A 24,216-nucleotide genomic window follows, 5' to 3' on the forward strand; every position below is an offset into this window, starting at 1 on the left:
GGTCTATTCTTCTTCTTCTTCTTTGCATACCGCTTCTTCCACACCTGTGGGGTCGCGGATGCGAACTGCACCTCACATGTGAATTTGGTCCTGTTTTACGGCCGATTGCCCTTCTTGACGCCAACCGTATATGGAGGGAGTTATACTGGTCTCTTATTTTAGTAATATTGATCACTAAGCTCAGATACATGGATCCTTATGTCCAGTAACATTGATCCGCAAGGTCAGTTACATTGATCTCCAAGTCTTGTAACATCGATGCTTGAGCTTATTTTAACTATAATAGTACATTGATCTGCAAATCTCGTATTATTGATACCCAGGCTCAATTACATTGATTTCCAAACCTAGTAATAGTGATCCATAGGTGCAGATTCGTTGATACAAGTTGACTGACGTCCGGCTTCTTAGCGGCTTTCAGTTCAGAGGGCTGGAGATTTTAACATCTAGTTAATTTCTCTAGCTCGGGGCTGGGTGTTCGTGTTCGTCTTAATACACGCCTTCATTTCCATATAAGGCTTCACATTATAAGCAACCCCGAAAACACGCAATAAATACATCTATTCACATGGGTGTTGGCGTCAGGAGAGGCATCTGGCGTAAAACTGGGCTAATTCCATACAAAATGCTGTCACCGGATCGTTGGGAAAAGGCCAGAAAGGAGAGGATGCAAGTCCACTTACAGTGATTTCCAAGCCCAGATGCATTCCCTGATCTGCATGGCCAATTGCACGGATCTCCAGGTTCAGATACCTACATTGACCATCTTACAGTAATATTCAACGATTTCGAAATCCAGGGAAGATGATCCCACAAGTTCACTTACATGAATCTCTAAGTCCAGTTAAATTTATCTCCATATTACATTTGTTCTCCAAGCCCAAATCATGGTGATGAATGATCATTCTTGGATGTTGACGTCCTATCCGTAGAGATGTTAAAATTACACAAGATTGTACTGACTTCACTAATCTCTTTTAGCGGTCTATAAAACACTTCGTGATTTCATTATTCTGTCTGTCTGTCTGTCTGTCTGTCTGTCTGTCTGTCTGTCTGTCTGTCTGTCTGTCTGTCTGTCTGTCTGTCTGTCTGTCTGTCTGTCTGTCTGTCTGTCTGTCTGTCTGTCTGTCTGTCTGTCTGGGTGGCTGACAAATCGTCACCTGGAGGCTGGATGGATCCTCATATATCACCTCCAAAAGTCATGCCGTTGCGAATTAACACAAAGAACCGATGGCGGTACCATAATGAGACTTATTAGACGTGATGAGTGAGGTTGTTTGTCATTGCTTTCCTCTCTGAGTCAGAAAGTGCTTTTAGTGCCGAGAGTGTATGAGGATATGTTCGGCTTACCTGGTACAGGTCTTTCTATTTGACGCCTATGAGAGACCTGCGTGTCTGGATGTGAGATGGTAATGAGATAAAGATAAGGTAAAGCCCGATGTTGGCACACAGCCTCCTTCGCAACAGGCCAATATTCTGTGCAATTCACCGGTAAAGTCGGTTTAAACTCTGATCTCCAAAGTAAGAGGCATTACCAGGTCAGTCAACAATAATCAAATGTATTGTTGTTGTTTTTGTTTAAGTCATCAGTCCATAGATTGGTTTGCTGCAGCCCTTCATGCTCCCTATCTTGTGCTAACCTTTTCATTTCTACGTAACTACAGCTTGTCATAGCCATACCTTGGTCCACCCATACCGTTCTTACCGCCTGCAATTCCCTCAAAAACCAACTGATTATTATTATTATTATTATTATTATTATTATTATTATTATTATTATTATTATTATTATTATTATTATTATTATTATTATGCTCCTTTAACAATAAGTGCAGGCATACGACGAGAAAGAATCCTACGAGAATAATTTAGCTGCATTTTCAGTTTGACCTAATATAATCTATTGTATCTTTCAGGTGTCCTGGGTCAATGGTGTTCGCGGATGGAACCTGGAAACTGCGAAAGGGAGGCGTCAAGTTTTCCATTATAGCAATAACGATAGCTACCAATACCTACAATTCGGCTTCCTATTACGGAGACACTCTGCAAGCTACGCAGCTACAGTTGTCACCCCTGCTCTCGGTCAGTTATTATCTACTATCATTTTGTCAAAACTGTTCTATTTTCCAACAACATAAGTAGGCTAATATCTTATCGGCGAAAGACTTAGAATTTACAATACTAACCGTGATGAATGCATATTTAGTTTAAAAGTATAGATATTTTCTTAATCGTTTGGAAGCATCACAGGATGATAGGGAAAATAAGGAATAATATCTAAATCAATATCAGTATTTGTGAAAAAATACGATCCTTTTGTTATGTATAAGCTACAGTACTGCACCTTTCCGACGTCCCACATGGCCCAGCTCAGCGAAGACGCTGCGTGATTAATGCTCCAAAAGGCTAAAAAATTCTAATAAAATTTGTCATATCAGTTTGGGACAGAATCTAGAACACATAATCGTGAATGAGTACTCATTAATATATAGGAGGTAAAATCATAATTTAGTATATCAAAACACAAAGATTAAATCAAACAAAGAGGAAACTATATCCCCATAGAATTCCAAATTACGTTACACGCAAATATACCATGGGAAATTTTCCAGTAAAGGTCATTCAAAAGCCTACGGGTTGAGAACCCGGGCATATCTATTTCAATAACTTTTGAAACGTGAATCTATTTATCGGTGACGGAGATCGAAGTAAGTTGACTGTTAATAGCCCGCAGGCTGCGATTTAAGGAAACCGTCCCTTGCATGAATATGTAATGATCGACTCCAGTTTGGCCTAATTACACTAATTCCGAAATTTTCGGATACTTACACAAATAATAGAATACTATGTTTGGGACTTCCCTATATTTAACCCATCAAAAGAACACAGATTGTAACACACGAAATTCGTATCGTGGACAAAAGGCAGAGGTTTAGAATCCTCCCAACCCAACTACAACCAACGGGCTATGGAACACTGATCACTACTATCACATACATGCAACACATAAACAATATAACACAAATAACGCACATCTGAAAACAAAATACATAAACGATACATGTTCAACATCACATTGAGCGGGAACCGCTCGGACGATCGGCGTATATTATCGTGACATGCCTGGTCACATACTTGGCTACCTTTGTTTACTTGCTCCAAGCAAGTTCTCAGCTGTTTGACGAGGGAAAAATTCAAACATTCTCTGTGTGGTTGGGGCACCCTTCTCAACACTTTCACTTCGGCCTTCGCCGTATAGGCCTACTTAGCTCGCTGTCTACCTGGGACCCATTGCTCTCAGCGAGCGGAACTAATCTCGGCTAAATAAGCCGTTAAATGATTCATTAATTATAACATCTAGTATGGAACACGCACCCTCACAAAGAAGATACAACTCATTAATTCACCCTCTAAGACAATCTCCAATTTATAGGCCTCAATACAATCCTCACGGCACACCATAGCCTCATATTGCATAGCCCCCCGTTCAATTCTGGAGAACAGTTAGGGATGCCTGCGACTTTCCATAAATGACCCTCACTAAATACAACACGCCAACAGCTCAAATACATGCAACACTACAACATAATACATTACCTGTCTAACGATTAGGAGCGGAGAGGAACTTACCACCCTACTGTACGTAAACTCCGGGTCAGGCACACCTCTGCGGAGGTTCGGACCTGCCTTCGGGCAGAATACACCCTTACCCCCCTTTATATATAACCCTCCAATCTGAATAGATGAACTTGACATCGCTTATACCTGAGTGTCCGTATGGCACAAGTGAAATATATTTAAACACAAACCAAAAACAATATTCAACCTAACATATCCCTCGTGTCCCAATTCGAAAATATCCTAAAATAAAACTAGATTATAGCATGCATTCAGCCCCAAACACTATTTACAATACAAATGAACAACAAATCACTGCCACTCTGGCTTACGTTACAATTACTATTTACATTTAACGAAAGGGCCACATATGACTCTGATCACTACATATCATGCTTAAAAGAAACCATTTCATCTCATCTTTATCTCCATTACTGCCATCCGCGGCGTCCTTAGGACCACCTGATTTGTACGAGTTAGTACATGACAGCGGCGCTGCCTACAGGTCTAGAAGTCTGCCGGTTCGGTCCTCGTCGGTCGATAGTTTGATATCTTCATTGTCGCACTGCTGTTGGTGCCTGCAACCTGGTAACTTTCGTCAACACCTATCATCTTCCCCGCTTCGATTCTGCACGACTTCACAGTCGTAACCTTGGCAAGGATACAATTGACCATACCATCTATCGAGACATTAATCTGGTCAAAGATAGTAGCGAAATTAAGGGATAGTTTCCGGTTCTGATCGAGTCTTTAATAGCGGTACGTCGTCATTATGCGCACTCAATTTATTTCATCACGCGAACTCGCACTAAATATTTGTAAACTACTCAAAGAGTGAGCTTAAACAAACAGTTATTAAGCCTCGTCTATCACGGATACAAGTACTGTATACTTTTATAGATTACAGAATATCACTTTGCTATCGTGACGCTGACGTACTGAGAATGAGATTCTTGTAGAATCCGAATGAGTGCAGAATGAGAATCAAAATGAGCTTCTACTGATGCTGTCGGTCTTTTATAGAAGGAGGGCAGGGCCGCACCCGCTAGTACTCCCTCGAGATACAACAGCCTTCCTTTTGTTACGGTCAGCCACCTCACAACGGATTTTTCAAAGAAGTCAGAAATAAACAAAACAGGTGGAGGTACATCATTTTAATAGCTCACGGTACTACGAAAATATAACAAAGAATTGTCCTTATCTTGTATCTGTGGGATATGGCTCTGCGACTAAAATACGGGATCGAATTCAAATGATTCCCGTCTTAGATATTTCGTGTTTGCTGGCAGACTGGCGTTGTTTAGTAGTTCCCCGCTTTCAAATCACTATCCCTGTCTCTTGCATGCCATGTGCTTTCTCTCTCTTCCTTTCGCGTACCCACGCCGTCTACGGGGTTCACACCAATAAAATCACGTCAACCTGTCTTGGTTCGTCTGAGGGAAAAGTATCGCACCTTGGTTGCTATGGATTCGACACGTACAACCACACGGTCACGCAATGTTCCTAAGCTCGTTCCTCAGCGGTAAATGTAAAATGCTCTACAGTGTCAAATTAAATCATTTGGGCCGTGATCTGATATGGTTCAGTACATCCAGAGTAATCACTTTATTATATCTCTGACTAGCTGAGTGCATATTATATTTATCCACTTCACAAATTAACTTACAATATAGCATCCCTGTGACTGTGAAAAGAAACTGGAAATATTGTAAGGATACAATCAAACTATGAGAAATCAGTGAGATCATTCCTTAGTATTTTTTAAATTGTCAGAAAAATACAGATTCCAAGTTTTATATTTGGTAGTTTTAGATAGTCCACGTCTCCTTTGCTACAAATAAGTCCCTTCCTCCTGCACTATCTTGTTTATTCTTGAATAGTCTTACATTGCCTAACTTAAGGTCACCTCCACTTCCTTTTCTCTTGTTTGCCTATCCTTTCCGATGTTCCGATTCCCCCACAAGGCCCCTGTTCAACATAGCAGGGGAGGATGTTGTTGAAATGTCATCTCCTTTTCCTGCACTATCTTGTTTATTCTTGAACAGCCTAACATTGTTATAACTGAAGGGTGGATGTTGTTGAAATGTAATCTTCTTTTCCTTTAGATTAGGATGTTGTTCAGTAGTGTAGAAATTCCTTCTGCTATATAACAAACGACAATAACGCTTTTTTTATTTTGCATTATTTTTCATTTCTCGAAAATTTCGGATGATTAGTCATTATTTCAACTTTGAAGAAGATTTTAGGTTAATATGTAGCATTTTGAAGACTTTGTAGATCATTTTAACATAATATATTAAAATGTATGCATTCATTCTTCACTGTCAGACTGATTCCACAAGCGACAACATAAAAAAATTTAATTTTTCTTTCTTATGGTTAAATTTGATAAATACCTTTCTTGACAAAACAAACTGACCAGTTACTGTTGCTTATTAAGAAAGGGTTTATACCTATGAGTGTTGTGTTTCCAAGATAATTATAGGAACACAAAACCGCTCAAAACTATGATTTGGACAAAGTATTTCCTAACGTGTCAGGGAACGAGGAATGTACCAGCCTATGCACCCGCCCCTACAGCCAGTTATTTATCCCCTGCATACGTCAAGGCCAAACACAAATGGAAATGAGAAGTGCTTGGAAACAACAGTTATATAACTTTTCGCTTCAGTACAGAATTGTCCTCCAGTTCTGTCCAAGAAAAACTCCAAAAATGAACCGACCACAGAGTTTGTTTTTAAATCAGCTAGTGAATGAATTTGGAAAATACGTTCTATGACAGATGGGGGTGATTTATTTTGTAAATTGTGCAGTGTCAAAGGGAGTGGGGAAGAAAATGCAGTGATTTAGTTGGACCGGAACGGGCCGGAACGGCGTTCCGGAAAATATTCTCCCGCTTTAGAACGTAACATTTTTCCATTCAGTAAGAAAATCTTATAATCTATACATAGCGCTGAAACGTCATGGGTGTACTCTAGCGGACTAATATCGAACCTTACGATTTGATGTTCATAAGATAGGTCGCTGTTACACTCCTGGGCGGTTTTCTGGTTCTCTAAGGTTGGCTAGAGCGCTATTGGATTCGGAGAGCGGGAAGTGAGCACAACAACTTTCTTCCACTTGTTATGTTTGTGTGAATCCAAGTTTTATTTTATGTTTTGCTCAATGTGTTGCTGTGAAGCAGATATTATGGAATCTCTCTGCAGTTAATGAACATCAGTAGCCCGATAGTACCTTCCAAGATTTCCAGTGGCTGTGAAAGTGAGTTGTGAGTGTGACCATGAGTTTACTGAAGTGGCTGGGTTCAAAAAAAGTGCTGGGGATGAAGATGAAGAATCAAAGAATACTAAAACGGTGTGTGATGGCTCAAGTAAAAACGAAACCAAATGGAGTTCCGAGAACATTAGTTTCATTAAAGAAATAAAGACAGAGCCTGGGTTAAATGTTGCTGAAACTTGTGATGCAGATTCAAGGGAGAATCTAAATTCAAGGATCCAGCTACCGAAAACAAGATTTTCCAGACTGTTGGAACGAGTCTCAGTACCGTTATTTCTTGTCAGAGAACAAGTGGTTATTTGCAGAAAATAAATTTTAGGCTGCAATATATGTAAAGAGGAAAGTAAATTAGGATTAGGAGTTTTTAAAGGGGCAGGACTTAAGCTAATGAAAGTATGGGTAGAATGCAAGGTTCATCCCAACGGAAATAATATTAATCAACTTTGGATTTCTTAAAAATAAAGGTAGGTAACTAACCCCATAAGTTCTAATAAAAGGTATAAATCATATTGATCCTAAGAAATTAGATATCATGAATCTCTTTAGTGATAATAAATTATAAGATAAAGAAAATTTAGAAATCTCGTATCCTAATCAACCCACTAATACTCTTACAATCAATGCCAATAATTTTAAAGTAGTTGGTAAACAAATTATTAAAGGCGATGGAAATATAACTCAGCTTAAATCAAATTCAAAATTGGCTCCTAAACCTGCTATAAATATAGTAAGACCAGCTATAAGCAGTAAAAATTTAGACAATCAAATATCAACAAATGCTCTATTAAACCGAATCAATAGATAAACCCCCGCTATAACCAATGTTGACGAATGTACTAAAGCGGCTAGACGAACAGCTAACGTTCCTGGGCGAATGATATGTCTAATGGTTTCAATACAAACTATAAAAGGCATGAGGACTGGTGGCGTTCCTTGAGGGACTATATGAGCGAATATATGAGTTGTATCGGAAAAAATATTTGAACACAAGAATTCAGAATCTCGCAAAAAAGCTATGTTACAAAAATCAGAATCTAATAAAAGATATTTGAAAGTTTCTTGGACACTATGAGTGTCAACCACCTAAAAACCACCGTTCGAGTATTTCGAATAGCATACTCAATTGCGAAAAGAAATAGACCGTTCGTAGACCTACAGGCTTATGTTGAACTTCAACAATTAAATAGTTTATATATGGGACAAGTTCTTCATACAAATTTTAGTTGTTTTAATATTATTCAACACATTTCACAGGAAATGGGAAATAAAATAGAAAAATCTATAACAGAAAATCAGAGGAGAATCAGTATTATGATGGACGAATCAACAACAGTTAGTGTAAAATCTGTTTTAGTATTATGTTCGAGATGGGCTCTTTCAGATAATTCTGAAGTTGTGTCCTTTCTCTTGGACTTGATAGAACTTGAATCAACTACAGCAGATGTTATTACTCGAGAGATATTGAAGAATATTTCTTCGTATGGGATGAATGAAAACTTTCTGGCAGAACATCCAGTTGGTCTAGCATGTGATGGGGCCTCTGTAATATTGGGTAGAAAAAATTGAGTTGGAACACAGTTTTTAAAGTTATTTTCAGATATAGTAATCTGGCACTATTTAAACCATCGCTTGGAATTGGCCGTTTCTGATACAAGAAATGAAGTTACAGGTGTTAACAATTTCCATTCTTTCTTGGACAAATTGTATTCTTTATACAGCATGTCTCCCAAAAATCAAAGGGAACTCAACATTTGTGCTGCTTCACTGGAACAAAGAGTTAAGAAGATTGGGAAAATATTTACGATAAGATGGGTAGCATCAAGCCAGAGAACTGTAAAAGCTGTCTGGGAAAACTATAGTGCACTAGTAAAACATTTTAGTGACGCCAAAAGTGACCGCCAGAGAGACTCCAAAGAAAGGGCAATATTCCAAGGTCTAGAAAATATGTTAACATGTGTAGAATTTCTAGAAAATACTGCAATTATGTATGATGCTCTTGTTGAGTTAGCTGATTTGTCATTAGAGTCGCAGAAAAGAGAGACAAGTCTGACAAAGGCTCAAAATGCAATCAAGCGCACTATAAAAGTGTTTGAATCTATGTGTAACTCAGCTTCTGGAGAATACTACAGAACAGTTCTTAAAGAAGCAGAAAACAAAAAGTTTAGAAGCATAGGATTACATGATTTTAAAAAGTTGTAAAAATTGACAAAAAGCAGTTTTTCAGAAGTCTTGTGAACAATTGAAAAAACAGGCTTATGGAAAATGTGTCCACATCATCTCATCTTGGTTCCAGCTCTAGTCAGCAAAGACATGAGAGAATGAGAAATGTTATCAATGATTCAAAGGTACTATTACAAAAATAATTGGCCCTCCACTTTTACTTTGGATATCTGCTATGGTGATGAGAGTGTTGGCAACCTTTGTGATTTTTTCCACATGTCAGACAAGAGGAGGTACATTAATGATTTTAGAAAGTATGTCGAGACCAAGGAAATTCCAGTGGAGCTTATGCATTTAATCAAGACTGTACAGACCATTCCCATCTCTTCAGCAGAAGCTGAAAGAGCTTTCAGTACCATGAATGAGATCCACACCGAAAAGAGAAATTGGCTGCTGGTTGCAAGATCAAGCGGACTTATTTTCATAAGCAGCGTCGGACCTCCTGTGCATTTATTTAACCTACAACCATATGTCAAGTCATGGCTACGAAAGGGGAGACGTTCAGTTGATGAAACAACTTGTCGGAAACATGAGGCCGCTGATTTTGACACCCAATATGAGTCCATTTGGAAATTGCTGAATTAATAAGGTGAGTTCCTGTAAATATTTTGTTCCAACTAAATCACTGAGAAAATGTATTGTACAGCTGAAAATTAATTGATGGAAACATCTGAAATCTGTAACAAGTGCAAGGAGTAAAAGTTTTCCCAAATTTTTCGGGGACAGAATGCTAGAACTACATCCAACAAATCACTGTGTCCACATTACATACCGTATACTTTCAAGCAAATTAGGAGATAATTATCTCTTCAAAAACACAAGAACTGTGCAGTAAACCTACCGACACGAGGCAGACGTATTTGAATACCTTCAAATACTACCGAACTGAGCCAGAATCGAACCTGCCAAGGTGGGGTCAGAAGGTCAGCGCCTCAAACGTCTGAGTCATTCAGCCCGGCAGCGATATTTTGCTTGTGAAACCATTGTTATAGTCACTAGAATTTAGTTTGGTAAAGGTTTTTAAGTCATATTTTACTTATTTCATCTCTGCACATGGTTATGAGGGTGTTTAGGGGTTGTAGTAAGGATGTAAAAGAGAGTGCATATAAGTCTCTGGTAAGACCCCAACTAGAGTATGGTTCCAGTGTATGGGACCCTCACCAGGATTACCTGATTCAAGAACTGGAAAAAATCCAAAGAAAAGCAGCTCGATTTGTTCTGGGTGATTTCCGACAAAAGAGTAGCGTTACAAAAATGTTGCAATGTTTGGGTTGGGAAGAATTGAGAGAAAGAAGAAGAGCTGCTCGACTAAGTGGTATGTTCCGAGCTGTCAGCGGAGAGATGGCGTGGAATGACATTAGTAGACGAATAGGTTTGAATGGCGTCTATAAAAGTAGGAAAGATCACAATATGAAGATAAAGTTGGAATTCAAGAGGACAAACTGGGGCAAATATTCATTTATAGGAAGGGGAGTTAGGGATTGGAATAACTTACCAAGGGAGATGTTCAATAAATTTCCAATTTCTTTGAAATCATTTCGGAAAGGGCTAGGAAAGCAACAGATAGGGAATCTGCCACCTGGGCGACTGCCCTAAATGCAGATCAGTATTGATTGATTGATTGATTGATTGATTGATTGATTGATTGATTGATTGATTGATTGATTGATTGATTGATTGATTGATTGATTGATTGATTGATTGATTGATTGATTGATTGATTGATTGATTGATTGATTGATTGATTGATTGATTGATTGATTGACATTTTATTGATCATTTTCAGTGATTTTTAGGTCAACAAAATCCGCCCACTAGTTATGACAATAAACGATTGCCGGTACGGTGTGTAATCATTTGTCCATGGATAAAAACAATGAAGAGCTCTTGAGCCTAATTCTTTGGCACTCTTGATACACAATAAAAATACAGCACTAAGAATAATACTAATAAAGATATTACAAAATTAGCAAACACTGTTTGGTAAATGAAATATGCATATTGAATGACTAGCTGGTGTAACCGTGCTTCGCTACGGAATTCTACAATGTATACATAATTCTAGGTTAGGTAGTGTACAAGTTGTAAGATTGTATTAAATTGCATAGCTCTTAACGTTACCCCAGAAACGCGATGGGGAATTCACTATACGTCTTTTCTCATGTGAAGACTGGGTTAGGAAATTTTCACTGTAATGGTAGGCCTTCTTGCCTACTATCAATCACAATGAAGTTGGGGAGTTTGCATTATAATGGCAGACACTCACTCTCAACCTGCCTTTTTACATCCACAGTGGTTTTCCCAACTGAAATGAACATAGGTCATTACAATGACATCAGTAGGAATGTCGCGATTAAAAGCAATGCTATCATATGAAATACACGATCAAATAAAAACCACACAATTTCTCACTTTTAACGAACAGAACTATGCTGCAGAGCTCGAATGACCAGGGCGCAGACAGCCGTTAAGTGTGCACACTTCTCATTCCAATCAGTGCCTCAGAGCAGGGATCGAATAACTGGAATACTATGATGGACCAGTGTGTTACGTACCAGTAGTGTCAGAAAATGTATGAACCAGAGGAATGACATGCTAAAGAAGAAAGTTATCGAACTCCCCAGCTCTTTATCGTCAATATTGAGGCAGGCTGTTATATTCGGTACGCAGCAGTAATCCCATCTATCGGAGAGGAGTGGCAGCAAAAGAGACAAAGAACATCACAACAAGCAGTGGTCAATGTAATGTTATTGTTGATCAATTTTGAGCTTCCGATACCGTAGGCCTTCACATTCAGTTTTTTTAATTCTGACTCTGAAATACCACTCTTATCACAGTCGGTAAGGTTAAACTGAATAAAACATAAATTATCGGAAATTGTGCTTTCTATAAATTTTGTAATGTACAAAGTAGTACCCTTCGATAGGACCAATAACGTAGGTATTTCAATATTAAATTTCATGCATCTTCCCCCAAACTACCATTTCATCCAGGGTGAAGAAAATTATTTATATCCTACTCCATAGTTTCTTATTCCCCGACTCTACACACCGATTCTCATTAAATTCTGCTACCCCTTTTCTCGTGGCTCGCCGTTAGCAAAAAAGTACAAATTTATGAGTAGTCGGTACAGTAAAAATGTATAAGACATAAATGATCGGAAATGAAATTCTATATTAGTTATGTAGTATTTATCGATAGGACCACTAATAACATAAATATTTGAGAATTAAATTTTAGGTGTTCCCCTAAACTACCATTTTACCCAGCGTGAATAAAATTATTTATAGCCTAGATTGTAGCGGCTCATTCCCCGACGTCACGTACCGATTTTCATTAAATTCTCTTCTGCTATTTTCTCGTCCTGCGCGTACATACAGACAAACAGAGATGACGGAAAATTTAAAAGTGCATTTCCTTGCTACTGTAGACATGTCCGATACATAAATACAATTATTTTTAAATTCAGAGAAATGTACAGACAAAACTCGATTAAACGTCCTCTTGTACCTTTATAACTTGGCTCTATAGTAATTGCGCTACTGAACATTGCTGCACAACAGTTATGATGACAATAATAAAAATAAATAAAACTAGCGACAATGTGCTTCTTTTGACATTACAGGGACAGTAAACAGAAATTTGAGAGAATTACAAATGACAGATTAAAGTAACATAAAGATTTTTCTTATTTATTCGCATTGTTGTCAATGTAAATATATTCCATTAATGAGTACAATAACGGGTTATTTTTCCCAACATATTTAGCTTTTGGTGACGAAAAACTTAACTAGTACCGTCTTGGATATCCGGACACAAAATGGTGTCGATAGTTCGATGTTCCATGAGCTTTTAACATTGTCGACACGTGGACTGCAATCACTAACACTAGGAGGATGGATGTTAAACGAGCTAAATTCATCCAACAAGTGGGGCGTGCAATCCATTCCGTCGTACTTGAAAATGGCGAGATCGAGCAGTCCGTTTGCTGATGTACAAAGGGCACTAGTTTTGCAATGTGAGTGAACGCTTTAGACTTTCTCAAAATAATTTCCACCACACTCAATACATTTCTCCATACGTCGAAACCAGTCACTGAACCAAATCTGCCACTTTTCTTCGGTTACATTTTCACACTCTTGATCCCATGCTGCCAGAAGCTCCTAGTCGGATGTAAAATGCCGCCCTTTCAGCTTCAGCTTCACTTCTGGGAAGAGTGCGAAGTCACATGGGGCAAGATCAGGACTGTATGGGGGGTGATCAAGCACAGTCAACCCTGATCTGGCAAAAAAGTTCATTGTTACATTAGCACGATGTGCTGGAGTATTGTCGTGATGCAAGAGCCAAGTGTTGAGGCGTGACTTTGGACGGAGCTGCTTGAGAGCCTGGATGACCTGAGGCAGACAAGTCTCACTGTACCACTTCGCAGTAACTGTCCTTTGTGTTTCTAGCTCAACCCGGGTCAGGATATCCCGTTTAGTGAAGAATACTGCAATCATCCTTTTCTTCACTGACCTTGACTTTCGCACAGTCACAGGAGTACCCTCATCTTAAAACAGCCACACCTTGTTCTGGAATTTTGTTGGGACATCGTAATAATAAAGCCAAGTTTCGTCACCTGTAACGATGCTATTGAAGTTACGCGAAGTCCCATTTTCAAACTGTTTTAACATTTTTCGGCTCCATTTTACTCGTTGTGCCCTTTCCTCCTCTGAAAGTGAATAGGGCACCCAAAGGAAAGCCTTTCTAAAATGGAGATGGTCGTGTAGAACTGAATGAATAGCTGATACAGGGATGTGTAGGGTCTCTTCTACCTGCCGATATTTCAACCGCCTCTCTTGCTGCAACATTTTCCTCACAGCTTCAATGTTTTCCTCAGTCACTGATTCAGACGGTCGCCCAGAACGAGGATCATCTTCAACCCCAAAATTTCCCCTCTGGAACTCTTTGTTCCAGCGGATAATTGTTATCCGATGTGGACAGTCTTTCCCCAGCACAGGAGTCATTTCCTCCAGGCACTGGTCAACAGTTAGTCCACGAGAAAAATTGTAGCGGATAATTGCGCGATATTCACCTTTATACCACACTGACATCTTAACTTGCTTTCAATCCCACTGCTTGGTAACAACTGGTGTGAAGGTCGCGTCTTGCTGTCTTCTAGACCGGTTTTTACCCCTTTTCATCCCTCACCATAACAGGGGTGTCCAGCCAACCGTTTTTGCGTATTGCAAAACTTTCCTAGTGCCCTTTGTACGTCACCTATCGCCAAGCGTGTAACACAGGTACAGCCATGTAGATGGTGAAGAAGAGTGTCTTCTGCTCTGTGACACACGGTACATAGTGAACTTTCTGCCATATGAATATTATAGAGGTTACTAATATTTTGTCGGCACAATATCATGAACAAAAATATATTTCTTTGCTCGAAGTTCAGGAGAAAGAACCTTATATATAATATACAGTACCTCCAGATGCGCTTCCAGATGCATACGAGAATAGGCTGCCGATTCCTGGGAGCTACATATCGGCTTCACTTTGTCTATACAACAAGGAGTAACCTAGGAAAAGTAAGAAATTTACACAAGTTTTGAAGCAAAATACCTCAGTTGGTATCTAGAAAAATAGCAAGAAATAAAAGTTCGTTACCTGGGCTTAACTTGAGACAGGCGAAACCTGAAATTGTTCTGAGTCTCTGGTTCAGTTATAAGCAAAGTAACTGGGGTGAGAATCTCAAGAATGGCGCAGAGGCCGCGTTATCTAGCGACAATTATAGCTGAAAACTGAAATGCACCTCCGCTCGCAGGGAAATATTTGACGAAGTTCTTGTCACCCACAGCTAGTTTAGTGTGCCTCCGTCCATGGTCGTACCTTCTTTCAACTCTACTATGAGGGACGCTAAGGTTTTCTCTAGCTTTTTTCCGCAGTTTTCGGGTTTTGTCTGGTTCTATTGCCTCTGGTAACAAATTAATGGACCATAAGTTAGACAATGGGGAGTTACGGATAAAAGAGAACATCAAAGACATAGGAGTGAGTTTATGAGACTAATAAACAGCGGAGATAAATACGTACGATAACCAATGTACATATATATAACTAGTGAATGAGAACGCAGGTATTCGTGTAAGATAGATGTATTAATCTAAAAACATAAATTGAGCTCGTACTAATCAACTAACAAATCAAATAAACGTAAAATCGACCATAAAATTGGTCAGAAACGTGATACGTACATATAAATAATTGACACATTAGCAATAGTTTATACATACGAAACACGGGTAAAGGCCCGAAAATTACGATTAGAAATTTACATGGAAATTGGAATGTGTTACAATGTTTGGATTGTTTGACTGCTTCGTTAAATCTCTGAGTCCTTTGCCCGTAGGCTCGATCTAAAACCATCCATTAGATGCAAAAGTAATACTCGATACACTAGTAATAGGTGTAACTGACATATGTACATTCCGAATACTCGGACACAAATATATAAAAAACACTTGTTCTGGACTGCGCCTAAATTACCCCTCCAAAATAGCACAGGCTCTAATCATATGGGTCGGTACCCATGATCAATCGGGGCAAAACCTGCTTCCCTCAAATTAGCCGACGGACTAATGTATCCCCATTACACAACAAAGGACATCACATGGCAAAAACAATAAATACACAGGACAATAATAAACAACACAAGGTGGGTCCTGGGAATCAACCCGGGAGGAGTCATTATGACTCTGGCAAATGGGAGTGAAATGCGTTGTTGCCAATCATCTGCAACATGAAGATATTGGATTCAGCCAGAGAATCCAACTAGCCTCTTTCACTCTAACTCCAGCACATAACCTGCGAGAGGTGCCCCTGCTAAGCCGAGCAACCCAGTGGAAGGTTGGGTACCAATCCCAGCGGGAAGTTGGGTCGGCGAACAGATCAGTGCTGGGGGCTTCAAGGCTTACAACCTTGACAGTTAACAAATTGTTACCTGCGGGTAACCACCCTAAACGTTTTTCTTAACTCTCGCAACATGGAGAAAACGACCAACGGAAAACCTACCCCAGGTGGTATAAAATCCATCCCCAGTTTTGTTGGGGCAAGCAAGCCTTTGGATTCTGGGGAGCTTGCACCTTCATGTGAGACGAAGAAACGTTTTAAGTTCTTGGCGACCATCAACATCAACTCCCTCCTAGAGACAGGAAAACTAAAACATACGCTAGATGTTTTAACTGAACACAACATCCTGATAACAGCCGTGCAAGAGACCAGATTCCTCGATCAAGAAGTGATAGAATCACAAGGTTATCGGATCTTCAAAGGGCAACCCAGTGAAAGAGTGATGAAGAATGTGCCTCACTTGGGGACAGGCTTCATAGTCAGCAGCAAAATGATCAACTCCATCATCTCCTTTTCATCTCCAAGTGGAAGAACATCCACTATAGCTTTTAAAACTCTCAACAAAGCATACACAGTTGTTAACTTCCATGCACCTACTAATGACACCAACAGGAAAGATATTGAAAATGTGGAAACCTTTTGGAGGGTACTCGAAAGAGACAATGGACCGGATCCCAAAGCACCACATAACTATTTTAATGGGGGACTTTAACGCCCAGATTGGCAAAGAGAGAAAATTCAAGAACATAGTTGGAGATTACCCAGCCCACAAGAGGACCAACAGGAATGGAGATAGGCTGATTGACCTGTGCAGAAATTACAACTTAGTCCTCAAATCTACAGCCTTCAAACGCCTTCCTAGGAAAGCCATGACTTGAAGATGCCCTAACCCAATGCTTGGGGAATTCCAGCTGGACCACGTAGCCATCAGTAGAAGAAACAGCAAAGAAGTGCTGAATGTCAAAGTATTGAGAAGTGCAAACATTGATTCAGACCACTATCTTTCTTTGATCAAAACCAATTTCATCCCTCTTAAAAGAAGCAGAGAAAACCACTGCATCAAGTCGCGAATTCCAAGGTTCAATCCAGCCAAGCTGAAAGATAACAATAACTTCACCGAGACCCTGGCTAAAAACAAAGACAAAAAAGATTGGCCCCAACTACAGAAGGCACTAATAGATGCAGCGACAACCACCATCCCGGCGGTCAGAAAGAACAAACATCCATGGTGGACAACTACTTGTGACAAAGCAATAGAAGAGAGAAAGCAAGCATGGCTAAAATGGAACCGTAACAAAAGTCTGGAAAACCATAAAAACTTCTTAGAAGTTAGGAAAACTGCCACTAAAATTATCAGGAACACCAAGAGGAAGTACAATAAAAATATCATTGAACAAGCAGAGAGGGATTTTCAAAGAAACAACACTAGAGACTTCTACCAAACTTTTAAATCTCAAATAACACCCTACTCAGCCCCTACACTTCACCTTCGGGGAGCTGACGGAAAGCTGAAAATGAACAATGAAGAGTGCACCACAGTTCTAGCAGAGTATTTCAACAACCTTCTAAATTCAAGGGAACCCAAGGAGAAACTGCATTTCGAACCTCAGAATGTTACTAAGTCGGACTCTCTCCCACCAACAAAGGGGGAGATCCAGAAAGCCATTTCAGAATTGAAATGTAACAAAGCAGCGGGTGAGGATGGAATCATAGCAGAGCTCTGGAAATACGCTGATGAGGAATCAATCCAAAGTATCCATGAAATCATATCAAACATCTGGGTGACAAAAGCGTTACCTAGCGACTGGACCTCAGCTATCATCCCCCCGTTACACAAAAAAGGCGACAAATCAGATCAAAACAACTACAGAGGGATTTCCCTTGTATCAGTGACGTACAAGATACTCTCCAAAGTATTACTCACAAGAGTAGAGGCTCAACTCGACTCCTGCATCGGAGAGTACCAGGCTGGGTTTCGCAAGTCAAGGTCATGCGCCGAACAAATCATGAACCTCAAAACCATCATCACTTACAAAAACCTAAGTGCCTCACCCTACGTGGCAACATTTGTTGACTTTCAGAAGGCCTACGATTCAGTAGATAGAGAGTCACTCTTCCAGGCACTTGCTGAACTGGGACTAGATAAGAAAACCTTGAATCTAGTGAAAGCAACTCTTACCAACACTACAGCCAGAATCAAATTCAGAGGGGAACTGTCCCAGAGCTTTGAGATCAAAACAGGTGTTAGACAAGGGGATGGCCTATCTCCAATCCTCTTTAATTGCCTACTTGAGAAAGTCATTCGTGAGTGGACGAAAATGCTAAAGGATGGCTCTGAATTGAGAATTGGCTACAAGAAAGACAAGTTAACAGTTAACTGTTTAGCCTTCGCAGACGACCTTACACTCCTGGCATCCAGTGTGGAGGAAGCTATCCATTAACTATCCTCTCTCGACCACATAGCAGCTGAAGTAGAGTCGAAGATCGCCATCAACAAAACACAGTTTATCACCAACATCAAAGATGCACCCAAATCAATCCCACTGGGGGACAAAACAGTACAAAGGACTAACTCCTTCAAATACCTAGGAGAATGGATAACCCCAAACATGAATGAAGATCAGGCCATGAACAGCAGATGCATCAAATTGGAAAATGCCTACCACCTATGTAAGAGTATGTACAAATCCAAATCCCTCTCACTTAACCTCAAAATCAGGCATTACACTACTGTAGTGAGACCATCAGTACTATACGTCTCAGAATGCCTAAACATGGTAAGAAAAGGGCAACTTAGAAAACTGGAGCTGAAGGAAAGGAAGATCCTGAGAAAAATCATGGGCCCTATTAAAGAAGAAGGCAAGTACAGAATCAGGCACAACAACGAACTGTACCAAAAATTGGAGAGCATTACAACATCTATGAGGAAGAGGAGATTGAACTTCTATGGTCATATCATGAGAATGGACAATCAGAGGCTCACCTCCAGAATCTTCCATACCATCTCTAGAGGGAAAGTGACTAATGCCAAGTGGGCAAGACTCGTCAGAAAAGACCTTCAAGAATTGGACATTGCTCCCAGTGAAATTTATGACAGTAATAGGTACAGAACGTTGATCAGAATATCAAACTCTCTCCAGTCACTAACAGAAAAAACAGTACGTCCGGGAGGAGGTATGAAATGGACCCAGGAGCGAAAAGACTTTCACAGTGCAAGGATGAAGGAGTACTGGCCAAGGAAGAAAGCTGCTAGAGATAAGAACCGCGTGGTCCATAGCAGGCCCAAACGGAACTAAAAAAAAACAACACAAGGTACACATACAAAATCACACTTACAAAATAAAACACATACAAATATGCACTGAAGTTGATATAGGCGTCGGGATTAGATTGCTACATATTCAGGCTCCGAAGTTTTATGCCTCAAGAAGACACAGCACCTCCGCCTTTCTCCACACGGCATGGAAGATCAGCTGGAGAGCAAAAAAACATTTAAATAACTGGGGCAGGTTCGTTGAACTAACAGGATCTCTCTTAAGTATACTTCCACCTACAGTGGGCTCACAGGATACAGCTGACTTGGGGATTTCTACCTGGGAGCTAGCAATTGGTCGGGACCACGCATTCTCCTTATCTATGCACCATGACACAGATTCTCTCTGACAAAATTAATGCACAGCCAACACATTCACGTGCATAATCACAGGCTGGCTTACTAACACACAGAAATCAGTGCTCCCAGTAAACACGATCGCTTGATCGCCTTTCTCTCATTATTTCAGCCCCGTCAACATCTCATGGCAATTCTTGCATCTCACATAACATATCCTTGGTTCGATACCCTTTACATTCCTGAACTTCCCTGCTTCCAAAGTTGAAGACCCTGCTCTGTATTCAACGGTGAATATAACTCTACCATACAACTCCTCGCAGCTGAAAAATTCATGCTTCATGCGTAGAAAATATCCTGATCTAATGCTGTCTCTAATGTACTCTATAAAATATCGCGACGCCGACGTCTTCAGCCCATTTTGATACTGTGAAGTGTCTGCCCAACATCTCTATCAAAATCAACGCATACGGGAATAAAACACTATTAAAACAATAGAAACACACACCTATAACTAACCTCTTTTACCATTTGTTCCCATCTGATTAAAATAAAATCACTAAGCTCGGGGCTTAAACATGCATTGCAGTCCTGAACGTATTGAATCTTCCAAAAACTGAGCAAAACAAGTGCCGCACTGGCTTACATTTAACCAGTAATTAACTGACTTTAAACCCTATACTAGTGTATGGATATCACTTTGCATGCTTATAGAACTTAAGGACTTAACTTAGCAGCCATCTCTCCATCAGCGACGAATCACATGACAGCTATGGCATGCGTGCCTAGCCCATAGCACTGCCTTCGTAATATACAGGTCGTAGTGTAGCTCGGATGATGACACGCAAAGAGGCGAACAGTTTCCTCCGTCCGACCCGCGTATTACAAGCATTCCATACGACTGTGTATTGTAGTTAAGAAACAGTCTCAAATATTGTATTAATACAACAGGTTAGATAATTAACACCTGTACTTGTTTGATATCTCGTAAGTTAGGTCTGCCGGTACCAGGAGAAGTGATCTAAATGGTCAATGCATAACGACTGGTGTAGGCCTACTCAACTAGGTATCCAACAAATCATAATAAAGTGTGCATTAATAAAAATACGGACACGACGGACGTACACAAATAATAATAATAATAATAATAATAATAATAATAATAATAATAATAATAATAATAATAATAATAATATGGCTGTGCGCCATAACTCTAGACGATCATAAATACAGTGCAGCTTTCATGGGTTCCTTTTCTTGGAACTTTTGGCTCTTGGAGTTCTTGGAACTATCCTAGAAGGAATTAAGTTGCATTGCTTGTAATACCGAAATATTGTCTACAAGCAATGTTCAGCGTGTATTTATAACAATGCCAAAATCATTTAATACAAGGTTGGGTTTTATAAACTGCACTTAGCTCTGTATTTTAAACTTGATTCCACCTTTATTGCACGTTTTCAATATTACCTAACCCAAGAAATAACAATAATATACTGGTTATGTTACTTTTAGGATTGTACTTTATTAACAATAAAACGCACTGTCATAAATTTACATAACGGGAAGAAAGTCAAAAGCAAAACTCACCCTCAAACTCGGGAAAATGATTGAAACATACTCCTGTATTCTTCGTAATAGTTATATTTGCGGTTAGGATTTTCATCTTCCATAAGTTTCTCCTACCCTCATTTTAAAGATATTAGAATACTGGTGTATAGTCACTTGTATAGTTGGATATTCGTCGTGATGTGCACAACTTTCTGGCAATGTGGCAATTTATTTAACTTATTAACATAATACTTTCCATAAAAATGTACCATGCGGTAACAATCCAGTGACTAAATTCCACTAAAAGCATTACGTTTCTTGAATTTGCATTACTCACCACACGAAAATAACATACCTAACCTAAACTACCAGGTGTCATTATCTCAGTAAGAGCTGTTTATTTAAATCTTGATGTGATAAATTTAGAGTACAGGCATGCAATATACTTTAAAATGAATTATCTGTCTTTCAATAGTCACAATTATCTAACGAATTCTCTCAATGACTATGTTTTACATTTACAAGTACCATTCATAACATTCATGCAGGCCGCCCTAATCGATCAGCTGATCGGCTTGGCGCGCTTCCTACAGTACGGCCTGTACATCAAGATGGCAGTGCCCATAGCAACAGCAGTCATTACGGAGCCTAATGGTCCTCACCTCGAGACCTGGATACACCATGGTTGGCGTTTGCCTATCCTGGAATCGTCTGGAATGGTGACATATTTCAGAACATCTGCTTCACGGCTTGGCGTGATCGTACACAATATCTCAACCTTAGTGATAGACTACCATTGACTATAGCCTACGCACAAATTTTAGTCCTGATATGTGCGTCACTAATTTACGGGAACTAGCCCGGTTGAAATCAGTCTCTCACAGCGGTTGTATCTGCACGGTTCGCACACGTTACCATCGTGATCCGCGAACGCGTTATAAATGTTTCATGCTACTTGATAGCGTTATTGGCTCTTGTGAGCTAACTCACAGCGATCGAATAATAGTCTTACAAAGCTCACAAATAAGTGTATCCAATAAGTTTGTGAATTACACCATGCCGCATTTGGCGTTTCATAACAGTGAATAAAAATCAAGTGGGAACGAACAATCACTGATTACTGAGGGTCACAAAGCACTGAGAATTAATAAGTTTCTGTAATACGACTGAGCAATTGTCATACACTGAGCGAGCAAATGATACTGAACACAATAAGCGAAGGAATGAGTTCGATTGAGCAAATACGTACAAAACGAGCGACTAAGTTCGAATGTGTACACACTAAGCGACTGAGATCGAATAAGAGGGACACAATGAGCACATACGTACACAGCGAGCGACTGAATTCGAATGAGCAAGCTTTTATAGTCTTGAGAAGGTGCCGAGCTGGAGGTAAACCCCCGGCTAACATATGTCAACGGCCTCTCCTGTAAATACGCAATTCTCTCAATTGAGCACAAGTGCTATTGAGCACAATAATCACAAGAAAAAACATGCAGTCCATTCATACTGCGGAGCGAACGACACATATCAATCAGCTATAAATAGTAGAACAAATATTACGAAAGAATAGCCATACCTGAAGTATATTAATCAGCAAGGAAAAGAGAAGGATGGTGGTATAGGCTAAGTTTGAATCGTTTAAAGACTTTTCGGTAAGTCAAAAAAGCAACTCCGATTTGCGTGGGGTCCATTTTATTCTTCTCTCAAAACCAAAACAAAGATTCGAGTCAAAGAGATAGAATTCACATCTCGTCGGAAAGATACGACCATCCGTGTCCAACATCGAGGGAGCTGCCCTCTCTAGTACAATCACGGAAGTTGTTAAGTCATTCAAGGTGAAGCCAGAAGAGGCCACTAACAATAACACAAAAGTAATATTTATGAAATTGACAGGCAGATATGGCTCAGGTGAGAGAATCTCATCGAAAACACTGTCAGTGCGTAGGTGTTAATATAAGGAATGGGATAATCATATAAACGAGGTTGTTAAGGAAGGTTACAGATCTCTTCTCATAGTTAAGAGAGTATTTAAAGGTTGTAGTAAGGATATCAAGGAGAGTGCGTATAAGTCTCTGGAAATACCCCAATAAGGAGACGAGGTGTTCGACCATGTGGTATGTTTCGAACTGTCAGTGGAGAGGTGGCGTGGAGTGTCATCAGTAGAGTAATAAGCTTGAGCGCAGATTTAAAAGGTATGACAGATCGTAAAATGAAGATAACGTTGGAATTTAAGAGGACAAATTGGGACGAATATTAATTTATAGGTCGAGGAGTAAGGGACTGGAATAAATTATCAAGGAAAACGTTCGATAAATTTCCAAGTTCTTTGAAAAAGTTTAAGATAAAGCAAGGTAAACAACTGATAGAGTATCTGCCACCAGGGCGACAGCCTTAAATGCAGATCACTGATCTCTGATTGATTGAAACATGTATTGCTGACGTTCAAGTGTGCAGTTCCGAGAGTGTGAACGGTCAATGAGGCACAATGTTCCTTTTATAACCGTTACTGAAGGAAGACATGCCTCGCAGAAAGAACACTCTTCACATCTGATATTGAAAACCTATGATAGGGAGTCGTCATCTTATCATGATATCAATGAGTGACCGTTTTACATCATCTGTTAGGTACATTGGTACGGCTGTGATGAACATAAAATGTTTATCTAGTGTCTTTAGCAATAATTATTCATCACTATTATGCATTATTATTCATTATTCATTATTATTGTTCACGGATTTTTTCAGCATAGGATTCAATGTACCTAAGGTTATATTTTATTTCTTCTTGATGTCACAGTGCTAGCATTGATGACGTTGCTCATGTTCTTCCTGGATCCCATCAGCCCCCAGAGACTCAACTTGGGCTGCATGAACGTTCTGGCACAGTATGAATTACGTACTTATTGTCAGCAGTGTTGATGAAATTAATAGGAGGTGAATGATGTGTGAGTTAGTATTCCTCAAGACACCACTAAGATGTTAATTAATTTGATGTTCAGTCGAGTTCAACAGATTATGCAAGTCAGTCTGCATATTGCGAACGTACAACACTGGAA

At 39.6% G+C, this 24,216-nt stretch overlaps 1 protein-coding gene across 1 annotated transcript in view; it reads left to right on the forward strand.

The window, feature by feature from the left end:
• LOC136874835 (neuronal acetylcholine receptor subunit non-alpha-2) overlaps positions 1-24,216 on the forward strand; it is a 120,518-nt gene that overhangs the window by 66,433 nt on the left and 29,869 nt on the right. The window contains exon 6 of the mRNA XM_067148515.2: positions 1,917-2,082. Coding sequence (XP_067004616.2) covers positions 1,917-2,082 — 166 coding nt within the window. The remainder of the gene's footprint in view (positions 1-1,916; positions 2,083-24,216) is intronic.

This window comes from Anabrus simplex, chromosome 5, assembly GCF_040414725.1.
Source record: "Anabrus simplex isolate iqAnaSimp1 chromosome 5, ASM4041472v1, whole genome shotgun sequence".
Lineage (NCBI taxonomy): Eukaryota > Metazoa > Arthropoda > Insecta > Orthoptera > Tettigoniidae > Anabrus > Anabrus simplex.